The 22,224-nt window shown below is 35.4% G+C and overlaps 1 protein-coding gene across 2 annotated transcripts in view; it reads left to right on the forward strand.

Annotated features, from left to right (window-relative positions):
• Nucleotides 1–22,224, forward strand: part of cep112 (centrosomal protein 112) — a 242,407-nt gene that overhangs the window by 12,643 nt on the left and 207,540 nt on the right. For both annotated transcript variants that reach the window (XM_089128934.1, XM_089128935.1), the window contains exons 5-8: nt 960–1,041; nt 11,045–11,119; nt 18,915–18,962; nt 19,805–19,876. In XM_089128934.1, the coding sequence (XP_088985060.1) occupies nt 960–1,041; nt 11,045–11,119; nt 18,915–18,962; nt 19,805–19,876 (277 nt within the window). The remainder of the gene's footprint in view (nt 1–959; nt 1,042–11,044; nt 11,120–18,914; nt 18,963–19,804; nt 19,877–22,224) is intronic.

Consider the following 22,224-nt stretch of genomic DNA (forward strand, 5'->3'; position numbering starts at 1 on the left):
TCAAACTGGAATTATCTGAGCAGAGAAAGAGATCATAAATATCAGTCGACTGGAAATGATATGTAATAAATGCCCCCGACAGGCATGAGTGTTGGCAAGTCTGCTGTTGCTTTAGACTGGGAACATGAACCATGTGTTAAAGATGATGCAATGCTTCCCTGCACGAATGTGTTAAACACAGTCAACGTGGAAAAGGCTAAAGCATCTGTGCATGTGGGTTTCCAAATGTTTGCTTTATGTGATTGTGCATTGATACAGGTTGAAGTTTAGGGTCCTATAATGCCCGTTCACCAGATGTAAAATAAGTCTCTGATGTCCCAAGAGTGTGTGTATGTGAAGTTTTAGCTCAGAATACCCCACAGATATTTTTATATAGCATTAAAATAGCACTGTTTTAGTGTGTGTCCCTTTAAATGCAAATGAGCTGCTGCTCCCGGCACAGGGGGCGGAGCTTCAACAGTTTGTGTCTGTGTGTGTGTTAGCATCTTGTATTACTTCACACAGTCACACACTGAAAATTTAAAAAAAACTTTTAACCTTTTATGTTCAAACCGGAGTCAGAAAGTTGGAGAGACTCAGGACGTTTCTGAATGGTTAGTTGGTGAATTTATGAAGCTTATGTTGAGTTAGCTATCTTCAAGTCATTGATTAGCATGTTCTGTCATGATAATCTATAAATCGTTTACTGGGGGCGGGGTTTATGTAAATTTTAGGGTTTATGATGTCACTAACATGTGAAGAAGCTCATTGTAGTTCCTACCAACTGTTTGTTGTAGTCCTTAAAAAGCCATTTCTGTAAAAGCAAATATCTCCGTTTGCTTTGAACTTTGAGCGTTGTAACTTTGCAGATGTTGTTTATGCCCAAACAGCAACATTACACACTAACTAAAGCTTCATAATCAACCACCCCTTTAAAAATGAGTTGAGAATGAGCATCTGAAATCTTTTGTGCTCCGCAGGAACTTGCTCAGCGATAAGACGGCAGCTAGACCCTTGTCCTCGAGTCCCGTCAAGCACGATATCAAGGACGATGCAAAGATGGTGAGTGTTAGGATTTCAACTTATCCAAGATCTGGCCTCTCAGCTTGAACTTCCTTCAATAAAACATTGAAACCAACATGACCACAAAAACACAACGCTGTAGACCTCACAGGAGTTTCTTCACCGATCGGCCACACAGAATCACCATGACCTTTCAAACCAACAAAACTTCTATATCTGTGGGTTATAACCAGGATTGTTCCCATGTGTCCTGGTTTTTATCAGGTATTTGGGTTCAGACACCTTCCTGTAATGTGAGTTGTTTGCTCAATGTGAACTATCCGCCTATTACGCTTCAACAGTATCCATTAGACTTAAGCTTTATTGGACATTTCCTTGCCTTTCTTTTTCCTCACGAGCCAAAGCTCAGGAAAGTGAACTTGGAACAACAGTTCCCTGGAAACTTCCAAATTATATAGAGCTCTTTAAAGAGCTGGATTATCCTGATAAAAAGAGCAGTGCCTCGAAACAAAGAGGGGCGGGACGCCATGTGACCCTCCGCAGGAATTTACAGATGTGAAAGCAGAAATGATGTGGAACAGTCAAACATCTGGTGTGCCACAAGGAGAGAATGTCCGTTTCTATAAACATTTTAACTTTTATTTAGTTTTTGACAATATACATATGCAATATGCTTAATGTTTAGTAGGGATGCACCCGAAATAAAATTTTGTCTGATACCGATAATTCTTAAAGGGACTCTGTGTAGATTTTTAGGTATTTTATTATCTGAAATCAATATTTTTATTCATAAATATGTCCTCAATGGTGTACAAATACCTCTGCAAATTATCTGACTTATCCTCGTAAATGAAGAATTTATTATCTTTATGTACATGGGACGGGTAGGTTCACGGAGGCTTCCATGTCCGTTCCGCCATCTTGAAAACTATAATAGCAGAGAGGGTCAAAAAGTACCACAAGCCAAACGCGTTTCCACAACGCGTTTTCGTTCAGACTCAGAGCCATCGTCACGTCACATTGAGAGGCGCATTCCCTGCAAGTTTAAACGGCTGCATTGCACTCCTATGATTGCTGATTGCTCTTTTGCTCTATTATTTGTAATTGCGGACCATATGCCGAGTCACAGGAGAATGCATCCTCCTCGCAAAAAAAGGCCAGACTTGAACGACAAAGGAAACGTGACCGGAGATTGCAAAAAACAAGACCATTCATTTTTCCGTCATAAAATTAATCGGATATGGTTCGATTTTCTGCGTTTTTCGCATCCAGAGCCAGCATTTTGAGAGGTCTTTTGACAATTCAGGGCCGGGGGAGCTCGTCCTCAAATCATTGAACATTATGCGCCGTGCTTTCAGTTTCGGTTTTCAATTCGATCAAGTGTTTATGTTCTCTTCTCTATATTGGATTATGAAATTAATAAACCTCGATCCTCTTTCAATCAGATTGAAATTTAGGATCGAATAAAGTGTGATTGAGCAGCCTATTCGATAACTAATGTATTATTTGGGCACAATATACACAATACATACACAATAACAGCTGTTCTGTCTGCCCAGCGCTTCCACAGGGCCGCGCGCGGGTGTGTGTGTGTTTGTGTGTGTCCATACCTGGTCCATACCAGACACACTGCCAGTCTCCGTTCAGAATCGATTGGTTCACGGAAATTGGTGGTCTTGTTTTTAATATGTGGCTCCAGAATCGCTAGCAAAGCATCAAACTGTCCCGCTGACATTCTGAGGTAAATTTTGAATCGCTCAGGATAAATTCGCAACTTCTTGATAATGAACTCCTTCCTCTCGGCGCAATTTCAGGATTGGATGGATATTTTCTATTTCTTCTCTTTTCAATATGAGAGAGGGCAAAAATCATCCTCACTGCTTGACGAATCCATTTGGTATTTTTGCGTTTTTTCCCGCAAAGGTTTATACGCAACGGACTCGGTGTGCAAGGTTTCTATGCGTGACGAATTTTTAGGCTGACGTACAGGAAAATACGCATACGAATATTTCGTGCTCAGTGTGCAATGGCCTTAAATATCGGGATATAGACGGCTGCATTTATGAAAAAGAAACACCTAACCCTAAAAAAATTCTAACAAAAGGTTTCTCAGCTGTTTTTTGTTGTATTAGGTGTCCTAAATAGCATACTAAAAGTTTACCAAAGTTTGACCACTAGAAAGGTGTAATTTTCAAGATGGCGTCTAAGATGGACAAGAAGCCCTTAAAATATCCTACCTCCTTCATTATTTGACTTAGCAAAGTAATATTGGTGTCTAACCCCATTTTTTCTGGGTCTATGAATCCATTGGATTCACTAAATTGCACTGACATGATTACAAACTTATGGAATATATGATTTTGTGAGATTACTGTAAGGATTTATCTTTGTTTGGGGTGAACCAGAGATGTAAACCATTTAGCCTGTCATGTTATTCCTACTCAGTACGTGTTTTTGGACACATACCCTTTTTTTGCTAAAACACAGACTTTGCATTCAATGTAAAAAAAAATTTTTGCACCCAAAAGTAACTTAAATTGGATTTTATAACTCGGATCATAAAAAAAATCTAAATTAGCCCGAACAGAGGCCTGTGTGTGAACCCCCTAAAAAGGTCACTCATTTCAATTTGAATAAGGTGTAATGCATCCTCTATAGATGTTTTTTGAGTATACAGGGGGCATTATACTAAACCCAACAAAATTAAATGCACAATTTTCAGCAATTGACATTGTTGAATTAGCTTGAGGAAAAAGTACACTCCAAATGCAATTTTGACCATGAGTCATGTTGTTATAATCCAAGAAACTTTCCCCATTTGCTGTAAAAACTTAAGAGATGGCTCTGATGTGGTTGAGGCTCATCAGAAGGTAGCTGATGGAATCAACAACGCAAGTGTACAAAGAGCCGACGATGATGTTCCGCTGGTGAAATAGTACTCAAAATGTCGACGGTGTCGAGAATAGTACATAAATAAAAAAGACATTAAAATCCAACAAGAGAATAAAGCTGAACCACCAAAAAGAAGTGTTCCTTTCAACAGCCAAACCGATTGCCTTTTCTGTTGAACTAACACATGGAAGTAAAGACACAAGTAGTGTTCAGACTGATATGCTCGCAGAGTCCATTCTTGAATGTTGTGACAATCATGCAGATCAATGGGCTTACTTGACTCTTTGCGCTACAACCTTTTTAGCAAGAAAATCGTTACCGCCAAATCATTTGTTACCCCAGAACGTCTGCCTCCAACTGAGTACTCAACCAAATACCACTGCCAAAGAGTTTACTTCCAGATCATGGTGTGGATTGGAAAGGAAAGTGTCATGAACACAGTGAATTAGGGATGGAAACTGCTGGACAACCAGTTCCTGCTAGTTATGACCAGTAAGACTGCTGCCCCAGAAAGCCTCCTGCAGATCGATGATCCACTGTAATTGCACAACTACCTGCCGAACACAACCGTGCAGTTGTAGGGCATATGGACTACCATGCATGCTTGCTTGTGGATTGTCAAGTTAGGAATTGTGAGAATCACTATAATCAACCTCTATGGGAGCAAGAGTGTGACGACTAATGGTAATAGTCACAGTACAAAAAAGTATAAAAAATAAACCAGAATTAGAGGAAACAAATAGAAAAAGATATGTATAAATAAGAAAAGTATAAAAAAAAAAGAAAAGAAAAGGGAAAAAAAACACTCATTATAAAAAATATTAAAAAATAAGACAAAAAATTAAAAGGGGTTAGTGGTACTGAGCCTTCACGTGGCAGCCCTGTTTTGACTCATTTTACAGTGCCACACAGTTCTAATGAATTTATTCATTATTGGAATTAAAAGAATTGTTATGAACTACAGAAACCACCAACACTAGGCAAAATGGTATGAGAAAGGAGAAATATGCAATTACTTAAGGGAAATTTTACTTATTTTTCGCATAAATATGCTTGTAACCAATTGCTTTAATATATACTAGCACTTGAAGTCACTTATCTACCATGCAAATATGCTAATTATAATATTACATGGCCAAAACATCTATCAGGCACCAGTATTCCTGGTCTAGGAGGAATACAAAGGAGTAATGGTCATTTTATAGACCTGACGGCTGCCATTTTGAAAATGGGGCCTTTCTTGGAGTCAAACTTTGGTAAACTTTTAGTATGTTTTTAAGTACATCTGATACTACTATAAACCACTGAGAAACCTTTTGTTAGAATTTTTTTGGGGTCAAGCCATATTTGCAGCTGACTAATAGCGTTTTCAACCGTGGAAATAGCTAATGCAGCAGAAAGATTTCAGAAGAGACGCTGAAGTTGCCTGCTTTCTCCTCGACAGTTAGTCAATGTTACAGTCTGACTTAATTTTTTTGTCATTGCTTGGTTGTGTACTTTATTATATAGACAGTATAACATTTATAGGTAAAAAAGTTAAACAAGGTCTTTGATGAATAGCAGCTATTGACTACTTTACTCGCAGCTATTGTGAAGGAAGGTGCTAAAAACAAGGTTTGTAAGTTAATTCTTTATAACCTATAAATTCAGTAAGAATATAGAGATAATGATTGTAAGAAAATATTGAAGAAAATATTGCTCTCTGTAAGATTTTCTATAGCTTTCTTTTTATATATAAATGATCAATTAGCTAAAATTGTGATGTTGCTATGTGGATAAGATTGTACAGAGAATTAAAATTAATTTATACAGCTAGACACATAAATTGTACACATAAGTTAACACATAAGTTGCTGTTTTTTTTTTAAAGTTACAAACCTGTTCACCCGGAGAAAAACTCGATGAAGTGTTACTACAAGACATCCTGTCATAGCATTTTTGGTACATAACGGCAACCGTAGATGCAATACGCACTTGAAAAAGCGAGGCGCTGGAGAGCAAAATTCGTTTGAATGCAAAATACTATTTAACCACTAGATGGGGGTATTTCCTACACAGAGTCCCTTTAATACAAATTTTGTTATAATTTTTGAGAGCCTGATTACAAAAATAAAAGTCTCACCATTAAAATCCATGTCCCAAACACACAATTATAATGTTCTCATGATAATTTGATGTACCTTTAATGAGAGACTGTTGCACTTTTTTTGAAGTGATTCCAATTATATAAACATGTCATGCCACGGGGAGAGTATGTCCGTTTCTATATCAAATATCTATAAATATTTTAATATTTATTTAATTTTTGACAATATACATAACTTAGTGTTTATTAGGGATGCACCGATATGAATATGTTGTCCGATAACCCATTATATTTGAAAGCCGATAACCGATATATCTGCCGATAAATCTAAATCAAAATTTTATATTATTTTCGAGAGCCTGATTACAAAAACAAAAGTCTTACCATTAAAATCCATGTCCTAAACACACAATTATAATGTTCTAATGATAATTTTATCTACCTTTAATGAGAGACTGTTACACTTTACTTTATTTTCGTTTTTTGAAATGATTCCAATCATATTTCGAGTCAAACATGTCATGCCATGAGGAGAGTATGTCCGTTTCTATATCAAATATCTGTAAATATTGTAATATTTATTTAATTTGTGACAATATACATAACTTAATGTTCAGTAGGGATGCACCGATATGAATATTTTGTCCGATAACCCATTATATTTGAAAGCCGATAACCGATATATCGGTCGATAAATCTAAATCAAAATTTTTGATAATTTTTGAGAGCCTGATTGCAAAAACAAAAGTCTCACCATTAAAATCCATGTCCTAAACACACAATTATTTTTATCTCCCTTTAATGAGAGGCTGTTTCACTTTACTGTATTTTCGTTTTTTTGAAGTGATTCCAATCATGTCTCGAGTCAAACATGTCATGCCACGAGGAGAGTATGTCCTTTTCTATATTAAACATCTGTAAATATTTTAATATTTAATTAATTTGTGACAATATACATAACTTAATGTTTAGTAGGGATGCACCGATATGAATATTTTGTCCGATAACCCATTATATTTGAAAGCCGATAACCGATATATCGGTCGATAAATCTAAATCAAAATTGTATATCATTTTTCGAGAGCCTGATTACAAAAACAAAAGTCTCACCATTAAAATCCATGTCCTAAACACACAATTATAATGTTCTAATGATAATTTCATGTACCTTTAATGAGAGACTGTTGCACTTTCCTGTATTTTCTTTTTTTTAAATGATTCCAATCATATTTCGAGTCAAACATGTCATGCCACGAGGAGAGTATGTCCGTTTCTATAACAAACATCTATAAATATTTTAATATTTATTCAATTTGTGACAACATACATAACTAAATGTTTAGTAGGGATGCACCGATATGAATATTTTGTCCGATAACCCATTATTTTTGAAAGCCTATAACCAATATATCGGCCGATAAATCTAAATCAAAATTTTATTTCATTTTTGAGAGCCTGATTACAAAAACAAAAGTCTTACCAATAAAATCCATGTCCCACACGCACAATTATAATGTTCTTATGATAATTTTATGTACATTTAATGAGAGACTGTTGCACTTTACTTTATTTTCGTTTTTTGAAATGATTCCAATCATATTTCGAGTCAAACATGTCATGCCACGAGGAGAGTATGTCCTTTTCTATATTAAACATCTATAAATATTTTAATATTTAATTAATTTGTGACAATATACATAACTTAATGTTTAGTAGGGATGCACCGATATGAATATTTTTTTCCGATAACCCATTATATTTGAAAGCTGATAACCGATATATCGGTCGATGAATCTAAATCAAAATTTTATATCATTTTCGAGAGCCTGATTACAAAAGCAAAAGTCTCACCAATAAAATCCATGTCCTAAACACACAATTATAATGTTCTTATGATAATTTTATGTACCTTTAATGAGAGACTGTTTCACTTTACTGTATTTTCGTTTTTTGAAATGATTCCAATCATATTTCGAGTCAAACATGTCATGCCACGACGAGAGTATGTCCGTTTCTATATCAAACATCTATAACTATTTTAATATTTATTCAATTTGTGACAATATACATAACTAAATGTTTAGTAGGGATGCACCGATATGAATATTTTGTCCGATAACCCATTATATTTGAAAGCCGATAACCGATATATCGGCCGATAAATCTAAATCAAAATTTTATATTATTTTCGAGAGCCTGATTACAAAAACAAAAGTCTTACCAATAAAATCCATGTCCCACACGCACAATTATAATGTTCTTATGATAATTTGATGTACCTTTAATGAGAGACTGTTGCACTTTCCTGTATTTTCGTTTTTTGAAATGATTCCAATCATATTTCGAGTCAAACATGTCATGCCATGAGGAGAGAGTATGTCCGTTTCTATAACAAACATCTATAAATATTTTAATATTTATTTAATTTGTGACAATATACATAACTAAATGTTTAGTAGGGATGCACCGATATGAATATTTTGTCCGATAACCCATTATATTTGAAAGCCTATAACCGATATATCGGCCGATAAATCTAAATCAAAATTTTATATCATTTTCGAGAGCCTGATTACAAAAGCAAAAGTCTCACCAATAAAATCCATGTCCTAAACACACAATTATAATGTTCTAAATAATGATAATTTTATCTACCTTTAATGAGAGACTGTTTCACTTTACTGTATTTTCGTTTTTTTGAAGTGATTCCAATCATGTCTCGAGTCAAACATGTCATGCCACGAGGAGAGTATGTCCGTTTCTATATCAAACATCTATAAATATTTTAATATTTATTCAATTTGTGACAATATACATAACTAAATGTTTAGTAGGGATGCACCGATATGAATATTTTATCCGATAACCCATTATATTTGAAAGCCGATAACCGATATATCGGCCGATAAATCTAAATCAATTTTTTTTTGCATTTTCGAGAGCCTGATTACAAAAACAAGTCTCACCAATAAAATCCATGTCCTAAACACACAATTATAATGTTCTAATGATAATTTTATCTACCTTTAATGAGAGACTGTTTCACTTTACTGTATTTTCGTTTTTTTGAAGTGATTCCAATCATGTCTCGAGTCAAACATGTCATGCCACGAGGAGAGTATGTCCGTTTCTATATCAAACATCAATAAATATTTTAATATTTATTCAATTTGTGACAATATACATAACTAAATGTTTACTAGGGATGCACCGATATGAATATTTTATCCGATAACCCATTATATTTGAAAGCCGATAACCGATATATCGGCCGATAAATCTAAATCAATTTTTTTTTGCATTTTCGAGAGCCTGATTACAAAAACAAGTCTCACCAATAAAATCCATGTCCTAAACACACAATTATAATGTTCTAATGATAATTTTATCTACCTTTAATGAGAGACTGTTTCACTTTACTGTATTTTTGTTTTTTTGAAGTGATTCCAATCATGTCTCGAGTCAAACATGTCATGCCACGGGGAGAGTATGTCTGTTTCTATATCAAACATCTATAAATATTTTAATATTTATTAAATTTGTGACAATATACATAACTAAATGTTTAGTAGGGATGCACCGATATGAATATTTTGTCCGATAACCCATTATATTTGAAAGCCGATAACCGATATATCGGCCGATAAATCTAAATCAAAATTTTATATCATTTTCGAGAGCCTGATTACAAAAGCAAAACTCTCACCAATAAAATCCATGTCCTAAACACACAATTATAATGTTCTTATGATAATTTTTTGTACCTTTAATGAGAGACTGTTGCACTTTCCTGTATTTTCGTTTTTTGAAATGATTCCAATCATATTTCGAGTCAAACATGTCATGCCACGAGGAGAGTATGTCCGTTTCTATAACAAACATCTATAAATATTTTAATATTTATTCAATTTGTGACAATATACATAACTAAATGTTTACTAGGGATGCACCGATATGAATATTTTGTCCGATAACCCATTATATTTGAAAGCCGATAACCGATATATCGGCCTATAAATCTAAATCAAAATTTTTTAGCATTTTCGAGAGCCTGATTACAAAAACAAGTCTCACCAATAAAATCCATGTCCTAAACACACAATTATAATGTTCTAATGATAATTTTATCTACCTTTAATGAGAGACTGTTTCACTTTACCGTATTTTCGTTTTTTTTAAGTGATTCCAATCATGTTTTGAGTCAAACATGTCATGCCACGAGGAGAGTATGTCCGTTTCTATATCAAACATCTATAAATATTTTAATATTTATTCAATTTGTGACAATATACATAACTAAATGTTTAGTAGGGATGCACCGATATGAATATTTTGTCCGATAACCCATTATATTTGAAAGCCGATAACCGATATATCGGCCGATAAATCTAAATCAAAATTTTTTATCATTTTCGAGAGCCTGATTACAAAAACAAGTCTCACCGATAAAATCCATGTCCTCTACACACACAATTATAATGTTCTTATGATAATTTTATGTAGCCGATATGACAGACTGTTGCACTTTACTGTATTTTCCTCTTTTGAAATGATTTCAATCATATTCCTAGCAATTCAAAACCATCATGTTGAACATGAGCATCTGAAGCGTCTCAGCTGAAGGAAATAACACATGTATCGACTTTAATACAGTATATCAGACACATTTTCGTATCAGGCCGATGAAAATGAACAAACTGTATATCAGCCGATAAATCACGCATCACTAAAGTTTCGTTTTTATAACAGTTTTGTTTTATTTTTCAAATTTCGCTTTTAATTCATACAGTATATTTCAGAGCTTACAATGAATAGTCAATATGTTCTTCCAAATCCAAATGATAAAAATAGTGGATTAAACTGGTTCAAAGATCACATCATACCCACTGTATATGTTACTGATTGAGGAATGTTAGATTATAATGTTATTATCATGAGCTGAAGCTTTGTAAGCTTTCGTAATCTCCGCCCTTGTCTAGCAGGTTTAGTTTTAAACCCAGTGAATCTCCATCCCTGGACATGGTTTTCCGTGTCTTTGTTCCTCACTGTGTTTTTCTCCTCCAGGCGGAGGCTCACAGGAGGCTCGTCTCCTCTGATGATAGTGACTTTGAGGCTCGCTTCAACAGCTGGAACCTGGGGGTAAAGTTGGAGGATTTTTCTAATATTCCATTCCTTTAAAATTCAGTTTTCACCACGTATTTTCATGACAGCGACCATTTCATGTGAACTGAGCCAAAAAAAGACCTTCACTGATCATTCTAGCATTGATGACAATGAAAACACAATTTGCCTAATGGTGGGGGACAATGCTAATTCATCACTGCACTTCAACGTGCAGTATTTCAAGGTGCAGTGTCATGCCATGCGCATTTAAATGAGGCCATTGGCATTCTTTGCAGTGTACACATGCTTTTCTATGTAAATTAGGCTTTTTATAGGATCTTCGCCAAAATCAGCACTATATTGGTCCCATACCATTATCGTTGCACTGTTGAAAAGTACATTTTGGCCACATTAAGTGAATTATATCCTATAACAATAGCAGTAATTCATCACCTGAACTACACACAAAGCAAGCTAAGCAATCAAGCATGCCAGTTTTGTGGGTGTATTTGCAGTGTTACCTGATTTGCATAATTAATTTGCTAAATCAATGCAAATATGTGCAAATACTGTTTTTTCTGGTAAATAAGATGCACCTGGTTAACTTCGAGAGAACGTAACACTTTATTTATTGTGTCCTTGTTACATGTACTTACCATAGTAATAACAGTAAATTATGCATAATTACATGCAACTAACCCTCAATCAAAGCTAGGGTTGGGTATCGAGAATCGAGTATCGGTTGGAACCGAGACTAACTTTTCGTTTTTCCCGGAATCGTTCAAAAGTTAAAATTTCGATTCCTAGTTTCGATATTCACAGTCCGCCGAGCGGAAGAAGAAACCGCTGAACAACACCAACGAAGAAGCGTCTACCAGAAATGTTGGCACAACCACGCGAGTTGAACGCGAGTACCTTACGTCGGCGATCCAAAGTGTGGCTTCACTTTTCTAAAAATAACGAAATCTTGGCAAAATGCAAAATTTGTGACAAAAGGAGTATTTCCTTCAGAAAGGATTATTTCCTTCAGAAACGCCGTTGGTTAGCAAGGTTAGCTAAACTTTTTTGACCCTGCCTCTTAAAAGAATCGGAATCGAGAATCGTTAGGAACCGGAATCGAAACAAGGAATCGGAATCGGAATCAGAATCGTTCAAATTCAAACGATGCCCAACCGTAATCAAAGCCTAACCCAAGTACATATTAGGGGTGTAACGGTACATGTATTCGTATTAAACCGTTTCGGTTCGAGGCTTCCGGTTCGGTACGCATACAAACCGAACGGTTGCTTGGATAATTTTTCCTGCCGGCAAAATTCGTGCTGACGCGGCCAACACAACGTTGCGCAACATCAAATGGCAAGCGTAATGAAAGCAGAACGAAACTGCGCTACTCGTTATGTGCTTCACGGATCGTTTATCAGTTCGGACCAGCAACATCTGTGCAGCGCGAGCCGAACTCGATCAAGCAACACTGTTACTACACCGCGCTAAGAGATCCGGTAAAGAAAACATTTGAATTCGCCACTGAGGTAATAACATCGCTGCGAGATCTAGTCAGTGAGAAGCATTCACATTTCTCCGTTATTTACCGTAGATCTCTATTAGATCAAACAGCGCTGTCATGGAAACCAGGAGAAACATTGTGCCGTGAATGAACTAGTAATACTTTCGTCCACAGACCAGCAACATTCACCATGGATTTAATATAGTAACACTAACTGGAACCAGTTTGGCTGGAATGGTGAAATGCTTTCAAGTACTTCACACATCTTTTTCCAGCACTTCAAAATTCAAATATTATATAAATAAATATATATTTAAATGTTATTTTTAATGCACTCTCAGAAAAAAAGGTACAAAAGCTGTCACTGGGGCTGTACCTTTTCAAAAGGTACACTTTTGTACCCAAAGGCTGCATATTGGTACCTTAGTGGTACATATTAGCACCTAAAATGGACATATTACCACCTGAAAAGGACATATTAGCTCATGAAATTGACATATTAGCACCTAAAATGTACATATTAACACTTAAAATGTACATATTAGTACCTCAAATGTACATATTACCACCTAAAATGGACATATTCGCTCATGAAATTGACATATTACCTCCTGAAATGGACATATTAGCACCTAAAATGTACATATTAACACTTAAATGTACATATTGACACTTAAAATGTACATATTAACACCCAAAATGTACATATTAACACCTAAATGTACTTATTAGCTCATAAAATGGACAAAAGTTTACCTTTTGAAAAGGTACAGCCCCAGTGACAACTTTTGTACCTTTTTTTTCTGAGTGTGTGATGACCAAAACATTATTTGTTCATCCTTCAAAGATGACCCCCATTTATAAACCTGAAAGTTTCAAGATCTAGGAAAACTCACACTTATTTAAAAATATTTTTTTCTTTAAACAAATAGGACATTTCTCTGGCATTTCTTTCTTTTTGCTGTATCGAAAACGTACCGAACCGTGACTTTAAAACCGAGGTACGTACCGAACCGTGATTTTTGTGTACCGTTACACCCCTAGTACATATAGTTAATTAATCTCACTCAGTACTTGTATATAATTACACTGTAACAACGACACCTTAAATAAAAGTGTTACCAGAGAAAAAAAAAAAAAACACAGATAAGTTTCATTGGTGTACGTCGCATTTTATTATATTTTAGAAATAATGTAAAATATTGACAAATAAAACAAAATTTATAAATCGCCTCACTCCACGACAAATCCAATGTAAATCCGAATGAAAAATATAAGTATAAAGTATTTTCCCTGCAGTATCAAATTTGCTATTGAATATCGGTATTTTTAAAGCCCCCCCCCCCCCCCCCCCCCCGATAATTTTAGTCCTTAAAATGTCAAAATTTGAAACCAAAATGACATATCTCTTAAAATATATTGAATGTAACTTGACACCCTGGCCTCATTTAGTATGCGTGGTTCTATGAATATGCAAATGTGCCACTCACTGAGTGGAGATCCACTGGTTGATGATCACACATTGATCTGATTGGTTACAAGGTCGTTTGTGACGTCAGAAACACCAGCGATTTCAAACCGTGTTTTTGTTTTAAGGAGAAAATACTCAGCAATGTTGTCGACTTATGAACTTACACATGATTTGTCTAAAAGCATATTCAAAACACCATATAGACACATAAACAACTAGATTTTCACCACAGGGGGAAATCTTATCAAGGTATCTTATCAAAAATAGAAATTGTATTATCGTGACAACACTACGCAGCACATTTCAGATTACGAAAAAAACAAAAAACGTAGTTAATTTTTGGCAAATCCTGAGTTTGATTTCTTAGTTAAAGCTTCAAATTAAACAAAAAAGAGAAAGCATAGCATGTCTTGCCATGGATGACTACACCATGTGGGAGGAAAAATGTGCTGCAGCGATTGCTCAACACGTTGGCATGCTGAGTTCTCGGGTTCAAAGCGTTTGAAGCTTTATAGGACTGTGTTGGCCTCCAGATTTCCTCAATAGCCACTTCTGACTTCCCAGCAAATTGCGAAACCTTGTTTCATCATAAAGTTTATGCAGAAAAACATGAGTCTGAACTCTGCTGTTATCAGAGAGTGTAGTGTGCACTGGTGGCTCCGGGCCCCTGCTTTCTGTGGGCACTGATGCTGGACTAATCGACACGTGCATCATGTGTGGACGTGAAGCGTAGCACTGGAAACCGATGCGATAACACACTCCCGCCGTCCAGTGCTGTGGCCGGAAGATTCCTAAGGAGTTCAGGGCCCGTATTTATCAAGCCTCTGAGAATTACTCACAAGAATTGAAGAATTGTCCTTAAAGGAGGATCTGTTGACAGAAATGCAGTTTCATAACATCTAACAGCAGAAACATATTATAAAAGGTTCAGCCCAACATTAACCAGCACTAAGAAAGATGATGAAAGTTCTGGTGTTGAAAGATTATGTTCTGTCCAAATGATACCGATTGATTAAGTGGTCGTCGTCAAACATTTTCAAAAACATTCTTCCTCTCCTGAAAGACTCTCCTCAGTGCATCACAAGCCCCTTTCACACAGGGCGTTGATCCCGGGAAATTGCCAGAACGCCTTCCGTGTGAACGCAAACACGAGCCGGGATTGATACCGGTGTTCTGACGATTCATGCTACCCATTGAGATTTGCTACTTACCGGTTATGCGCATGTGCAGACTCAAAAGGTTTTACAAAAGGTACATTTTCCTGTTATAATGTATTTAAAAAATTGCTTACTACCATATGAATATTTGTACGGTCAGCCAGCTGAAAAACAATAACTGAAAGTTTCAGTTACTATGAGGAAAGGTGTACTTTGACAAGTCAAAGATGGATATTTTTTGATAATTTTTACTTTTCACACCGTTTTAAAAATAAAAACAGTAGTCAGTATACAGTAGCTACTAGTGTTGTCAAAAAACTCGGTACTTCGGTACCAAGTCGGTACTAAAAAAAAAAAAATGTTACGGTACCAGGTTTTCTAGGTACCGAGTACCAGGTTAATCCAGTTCTGTTCTAGACGCGATGTCTGAAACGTGCACAGTTGCGTCCTCTTTATAACGCTGATATGTCTCTCTCTCTCTGAATCCACTTGTTGAAACGAAAGGAGGAAAGAGCCACATATGGAAATATTTTGGATTAGGCTAATGTCACGTTGCCATAAGAGGCCGATTACATGCAAATTCGCAATTTCAAATATAGGCGCGATTCAAGTGCGCTCATAATAAAAACTCGTTGGCGTTGCATAGCAACGACAGACGCCGCGTGAGAGTTTGGAAAGAATAAGCAGGCGCAAAAATATAATTAAAAAACACGCGCGACATGTGAACGGCCTCTAAAGTGCTTTCGGGGTAGTTTTACGAGTACATGAGCACAGTAGTATCTACCCGACACCAGAGTACTATGGTATTAGTATTGTCATTTAATGTCAGTGCCAGTTCTAGGCGTATTCTTGCCTTTATAACTCAGCAGGTTTAAAAAGCCTTTTTAAAATTAAATATGAATGCAGTTTTAGATTAATAAAAGGACAGTCAAGTCAAATAAAACATGTTTTATGGTAATGCTACAAAGATACCATTCATCAACATTACTTAGTTATCAACACATTGAGTGAACAATATATTTTTACATGTTTTTTTTACATTAATTTTTACATTAATGTTTGAAAATGTTATTTATTACAAACACCTGATTGTTCATGTTTGTTCACTTCATTCATTGTGCATTAAATAAATAATGGATTAAAACTTTACGAACAACTTTAAAAATGTGTTAGTGTATACTATTGTTTATTTTAGGTCATTTTATCTCATCTTTTTCTAAAGTGTTTATAATGCAAATGTACAGTTTCCATACTTGTAACCGTGATAAACACTTAAATATATGTAAATTTAAACTAAGCTTTGGTACAGAAATTGGTACCGAGAACCGTGAATTTTAACTGGTATTTGTACCGAATGCTGAAATTTTGGTACCGTGACAACACTAGTAGCTACTCATAACTTAGAATTGTATTATAATTGTATTTTTTATACGACTTTAATCGGCATTCTGTGATCAATTCGCGCTACGGTAGCATTTTTCGACAAGGCAGCAAAAATCGACAGTACACCGGCATTGATGCCGGGTTGGGGACCTAGTAACATTGGACCAATGCCGTAAGGGGTGTGTATAGTGATGACGACGCTTGTGCCATTGAACGACGAAAGTTTGTGTTCGTCCTCAACAAAGAAATGACGAACAAATGTCTGCAAACTGGAACGAAGCAGAGACCGGAGCTCCTCACTATCTGCGCTGAACCCGAGATCGTTCACCAGCTTTGTGGAACATGCACATGTACATGTTACGCGTACGCTACACGTCTCATACTGACGTCATGTGTCTTTACGGGTTGTGTGTGAACGCCAGTGGTGGAATGTAACGAAGTACAAATACTTTGTTACTTTACTTAAGTACGTTTTTCACGTTTCTGTACTTTACTTAAGTAGAATAAATAGTGCATACTTTTTAATTTTACTTCGTTACATTTTGCAGCAATTATTCTACTTTCTACTCCACTACATTTCTACAACTTCTGTTACATTTTCGGATCAGTTTTTCCCCTGCCAAAACGTAATCTGACCGTCCGTTCGTTGCACGTTTGTCTCACCAGTGACGTTTGGTTGCCATAGATACATCAACTAAATGCGTCTCGCACGCAGTGCGTTTATCGTGCAATTTATACATGAAAATTTGTTTTTACGTGCATAGGAAACACACCGTGTGTAATATACGTTTGGTTAGGATTATGGCTAGCCAAGAGGTTCAGAATTACACCATAAATGAATCGCGTTTACTGCCAAACATAGTTATCAACATATAGTAAGGATAGGCATGGTTTATATTGCCTAATTGCAAGCTTGTTTCAGAAATGGTGACATTTTTTTTCTATCATTATTGAACATCATTATAGGAGTATTAGGTTGAATGAGTTAGAATTAAATGTTTTATTAATCATTAGAAAATAGACATTAAGAGAATAAATTGTTATGCAAGTACTTTTACTTTTAATACTTAAAGTACATTTAAAATCAGGTACTTTTTACTTTTTACTTAAGTATGGTTGTCATTGGGTTACTTCTACTTTTACTAAAGTAAATATTTATCTGGTTATTTGTACTTTTACTTAAGTACTGAGATTCAGTACTTCCTCCACCACTGGTAAACGCACTCACAGATCCCGGAAAATCACTGGCAGTGTGAATGAACCGAAATCAAACAATCCCGAGACAAATGTCGGGTCACATTATGCGTGTATTTTCCGGAATCTCTGTGTGAAAGGGGCTTATAAAACCCTTACGCTTGTTTCAACCCATGTTTGGGTCAAATATGGACAAACCCAACCAATGGTTAACTAATTAAATTGTAAACCCAACGGTTCCGTTTGTCCATATTTGACTTAGGGATGGCGACCTATTTGATCTATTTCCTTGACCGACCACCAAGACTCATTAGCCAGTTGAAACCAGTTAACCAATTGGTTTAAAATATGAGTAATTTTGATTACTTTTTGATTTGAATCAAACTATTGGCTTCATTATGAACTGTAACAGTGGCTGTCCCAAATCACATTTGATTAATTAATAATGTTAATTTAATTAAATTGTTCGGGCGCCAGGCAAGTCAAAACTTGTCAAGTAAAAAAAAAATATATATATGTAATACATTTCAGTCAAACCAACGATACACAAAATGAATGTCTTCCAATACCCAGAATTACACGTAACAGGGGCTTAAATTACACACATTCACCAATTGAAGGCTTCCAGGTCAAAAAAAATGTTGTTTAAGAAAACACAAAGTTTACTTTTTACACAGCGTTTGCATTTTTTTCTTTCCCTCAAATGACAAAAGATGAATGAAACAAACAGTAAGGAAATTGCCGCTCAAATTCAGTTCAAGTTGGATTTCACTGAAGTGAAATGAAATGTTTCAGTTGTCTTCTACGGTCCAATCAAAGAGGACAGACTCTTATTGCTTACAGATAATGGGTTATGGTGACAAAAGACAACCTCAGTGGTGGGAAGAAGAGTTTTTAAAAAGAACCGGAAAGGCCTCTCTTCACGCAATGCCTCAGTGGGCTCGAGGTCTGATTTCGGTAAACACAGCCAGTGTAAGGAAGAGACTGTACTTAATGCCACTCTTTGAAGTCATTCCACACTGTTTATGACAAATACAATGAGGTCAGAGGTGGACGGAAGACGTTGGGACTTAGCAAAAGATGAGGAGAGTAAAGTTTTGTTGTATTGTTTTATTTTTACAGATAGAAAACCCCAGATATCTACGTGAGAACCCTGTCCCTCTGTCTCCAGTAAGTGAAACAACACTGATATCCACACATTTACAGTTAAAATCATTTAAATTAAAGCATGACAATATATATATATATATATATATATATATATGTGCTTGAAGTTTTTAAAGCAATCTAACAGCAGTTGAAAGTAAATCTAAAATATTGTGTACAACAAAAAACACAAATACATTGGCCAGCTCAAAGCATACATGGCCATTGAAATAAAAAAAAGGCTAAAATTCATGCATGTAGTCATTAAAAAAAAAAATCTTAATGAAAAAGTGATCAGAAAGGGTAATCTTTCTCGAGTTCTTCATTATAATATTTGGTTCTACCAATACTGTAGAATTGTTATTGCAACTTTTTTCTTAATCATATTGGTATCGACAGTGCTTTTGACTTGGGATGCACCGATATGAAAATTTTGGCCGATACCGATAACCGATAATCTTTATATTTGAAAACCGATACATTGGCCGATAAACCTAACTCCATATGTATATAATTTTTAACCTAATTGCAAAAACAAAAGTCTCACCATTAAAAATCCATGTCCTAAACTCACAATTATAATGTTCTCATTATGTATTATATAGTGCACATTTTGCATTTTACTGTATTTTCCTTTTTCAATGTGATTCCAATCATATTTCAAGCAAACCATCATGTTGAACAGTGCGCATCAGCTGAAGGAAATAACACATTAATTATCGTCTTTTAAACATTTAAAACATTAAAAATGAGCGTATGTCGGCCGATACCGATATGGTGGCCGATATTTTGTACATCCCTACTTTTGACATCTCAGGTTTTTCCGTATTTGCTCATTTTTTTGCCTTTGTCTTTTATATTAATAGATCTACAAATCGAGTCGTGGTAGAAACAGCACTCTTTGTGACGAGGCCTCCCCAGTGAAAGCCGATAAGGAGGTACGGACTTGATCTTCTCTCAAAATGCTTGTAATGTGCTGTAAATGCCTTCAAACTGGTCCAGTCCCCTATAGTTCAACTAAAAATGAATGGAAAAGAACGGCATAATTCTGCTAAACGTCTTAATTTCTTCACAAAATCACAGACATCCCTATGGGTTTGGGACGACATGATTAAATGATGACAGGATTTTCACTTAACCAGTGACTTTTTCAGGGGTGGTAAAAGTACTCAAAAGTTGTACTCGAGTAAAAGTATATATACCTAAATAAAATATTACTCCAGTAAAAGTAGAAAGTCCTCCATTCAAACATCACTTGAGTAAAAGTACAAAAGTATCCGATTTAAAAAGTACTTAAGTACCGAAAGTAAAAGTAAATATTCCAATAACTTGTAAATATAAATAATTATGCAGATCAATTATTTTGGGGGTGATATGCAATTATTTAATTGAACAAATGATGAGATTACATACTGCAATTAAGAATTTGTTAGATTTACAATCATAAGAGACAATAACAGGAGATTTAAAGGCTGTTAAATATTTCTATGTTCTATATCACTGTTACATTTTACTGTTTAGAAGATTGATCTCCTTTAAATCTCCTTAATAAATGCTTTACAAGTCATGAATAGCCTACTCACTTTAGATGAGCTCACACAAATAGTTAACTGACCACTACTAAATGCTTTATAACTACCTGTATTTACTACATTTACTTACACTTTCTAAGTAATCTTATGAATGACTGACAACTCTTAAATAACTGGTTTGTAAATAATGCTATATAGGCCTACTTCATTTCAGGGGTGGGCGATATGGCAAAAATATATCACGATTTTTTTTAGGAAAATCACGATCACGATTTTTTATCACAATTCTTTTTCAAGTTGGTTTTACTATTTTGCAAGTTTCTGTTCATTACAGCCAAACTAATGTCCCTATGTTAAAAACAAAGACTTAGGTAACAAAAGAAAAAAAAAAGAAAGGCATACATTTAGGCCAGTGGCAAAGATAATCTTTGTCATTATTTTCTTTGTTATTAAAAAAATAAGACAAGATAAACATTAAACAAATTAATATTCAAATTAAATAAACAGTGCTTTATTTTTTCAGATACAGTAGGTGTAATTATCAGTAGCATTGACGTTATTAAATGAACAAATATGAAATTAAAACACTACATAGACTTCACTGTAAAAAATATTGATTTTTATTAAAGCTACTATTAAAGTTCTCAGTCAGTGAGTGATTTTTTCCTTGTGTTTTTTTGTTGTTGTTGTTTTTGTTTTATTAACACTAAAGGTATAGTTCCCTCAAAAATTAAAATTGCCTTAATTTACTCTCTCAAGATGAAACCCAAATAAGTTTCTTTCTTCTGTTGAAAATAAAAGTTATTTTGAATAATGTGGGTCACCGAACAGTTGCTGGTCCCCAGTGTTTAGTTTTTTTCTCTCTCCTGGACGTTAATGGGGACCAGCAACTGTTTGGTTACCCACATTCAAAAAACAAATCTTCTTTTGTGTTTAGCACAAGAAAGAAATTAATACAGGTTTGTAACAACATTAGAGTGAGTAAATAATGACAAATTTATGTATTTTTTTTTGTGAACTATCCCTTTAAGTACAAGCTGCAGTACTATTTACCACTGTCTCTTTTAGACCAGCATGTGACGCGTTTAATGTAAACGCATATTACACCAGATTTTCTCTCAAATGTTTGCTTTCGACATAGCCAATTCTGTTTAAGTAAACATTGTGTGTATTTAACAGTATTAGCATAACAAGACTCGAAAGATAACTTAGTCCAGTATTCAGCTGTTTGACAGGCTTCTGGTGCCTGCGAGCGTCGAGGGTATGCGCTCAGGAAAGCGCACGTTAGAACAACGCATCATCACGTGAATTAAATGTTTAACCGGCAAGGCTTATGTAAATAATCAACTTTGGTGAATTGCAGTGTCCCGTACCTATTCATTCACGTGTGATGTGTAGGCTACGTCGCGTTGTATAGAATGCACTGTAACACGGCCGTGACAGGCAAAGCAGACATTTCAGCCGATACGAATCTCCAAACTTCAATGAATTCAAACATATCCTTGAGATATGGCCATGGGTGATCTCTGTCGGGAATCTCGGGATCATTTCTGCTGACTGCGAGTCGAGAGCTGCTATACTGTTTCTGCGGTCATTATCTTCCACTGAACTGACGAACTGAACTGCTATGTGAGCGAGCGTGCTGGCAAAGAGCGCGAGCGCGTGCGTTTTTTTTTTTTTTTTTTTTTAAGAAAACCATGTTTTTCATTGGTTTGGAAAGCCAAGTGTAATAAATACTCGGAGCGGGCACGGGG

This window comes from Pimephales promelas, chromosome 3 (genome assembly GCF_988280905.1).
Source record: "Pimephales promelas chromosome 3, fPimPro1.hap1.1, whole genome shotgun sequence".
Lineage (NCBI taxonomy): Eukaryota > Metazoa > Chordata > Actinopteri > Cypriniformes > Leuciscidae > Pimephales > Pimephales promelas.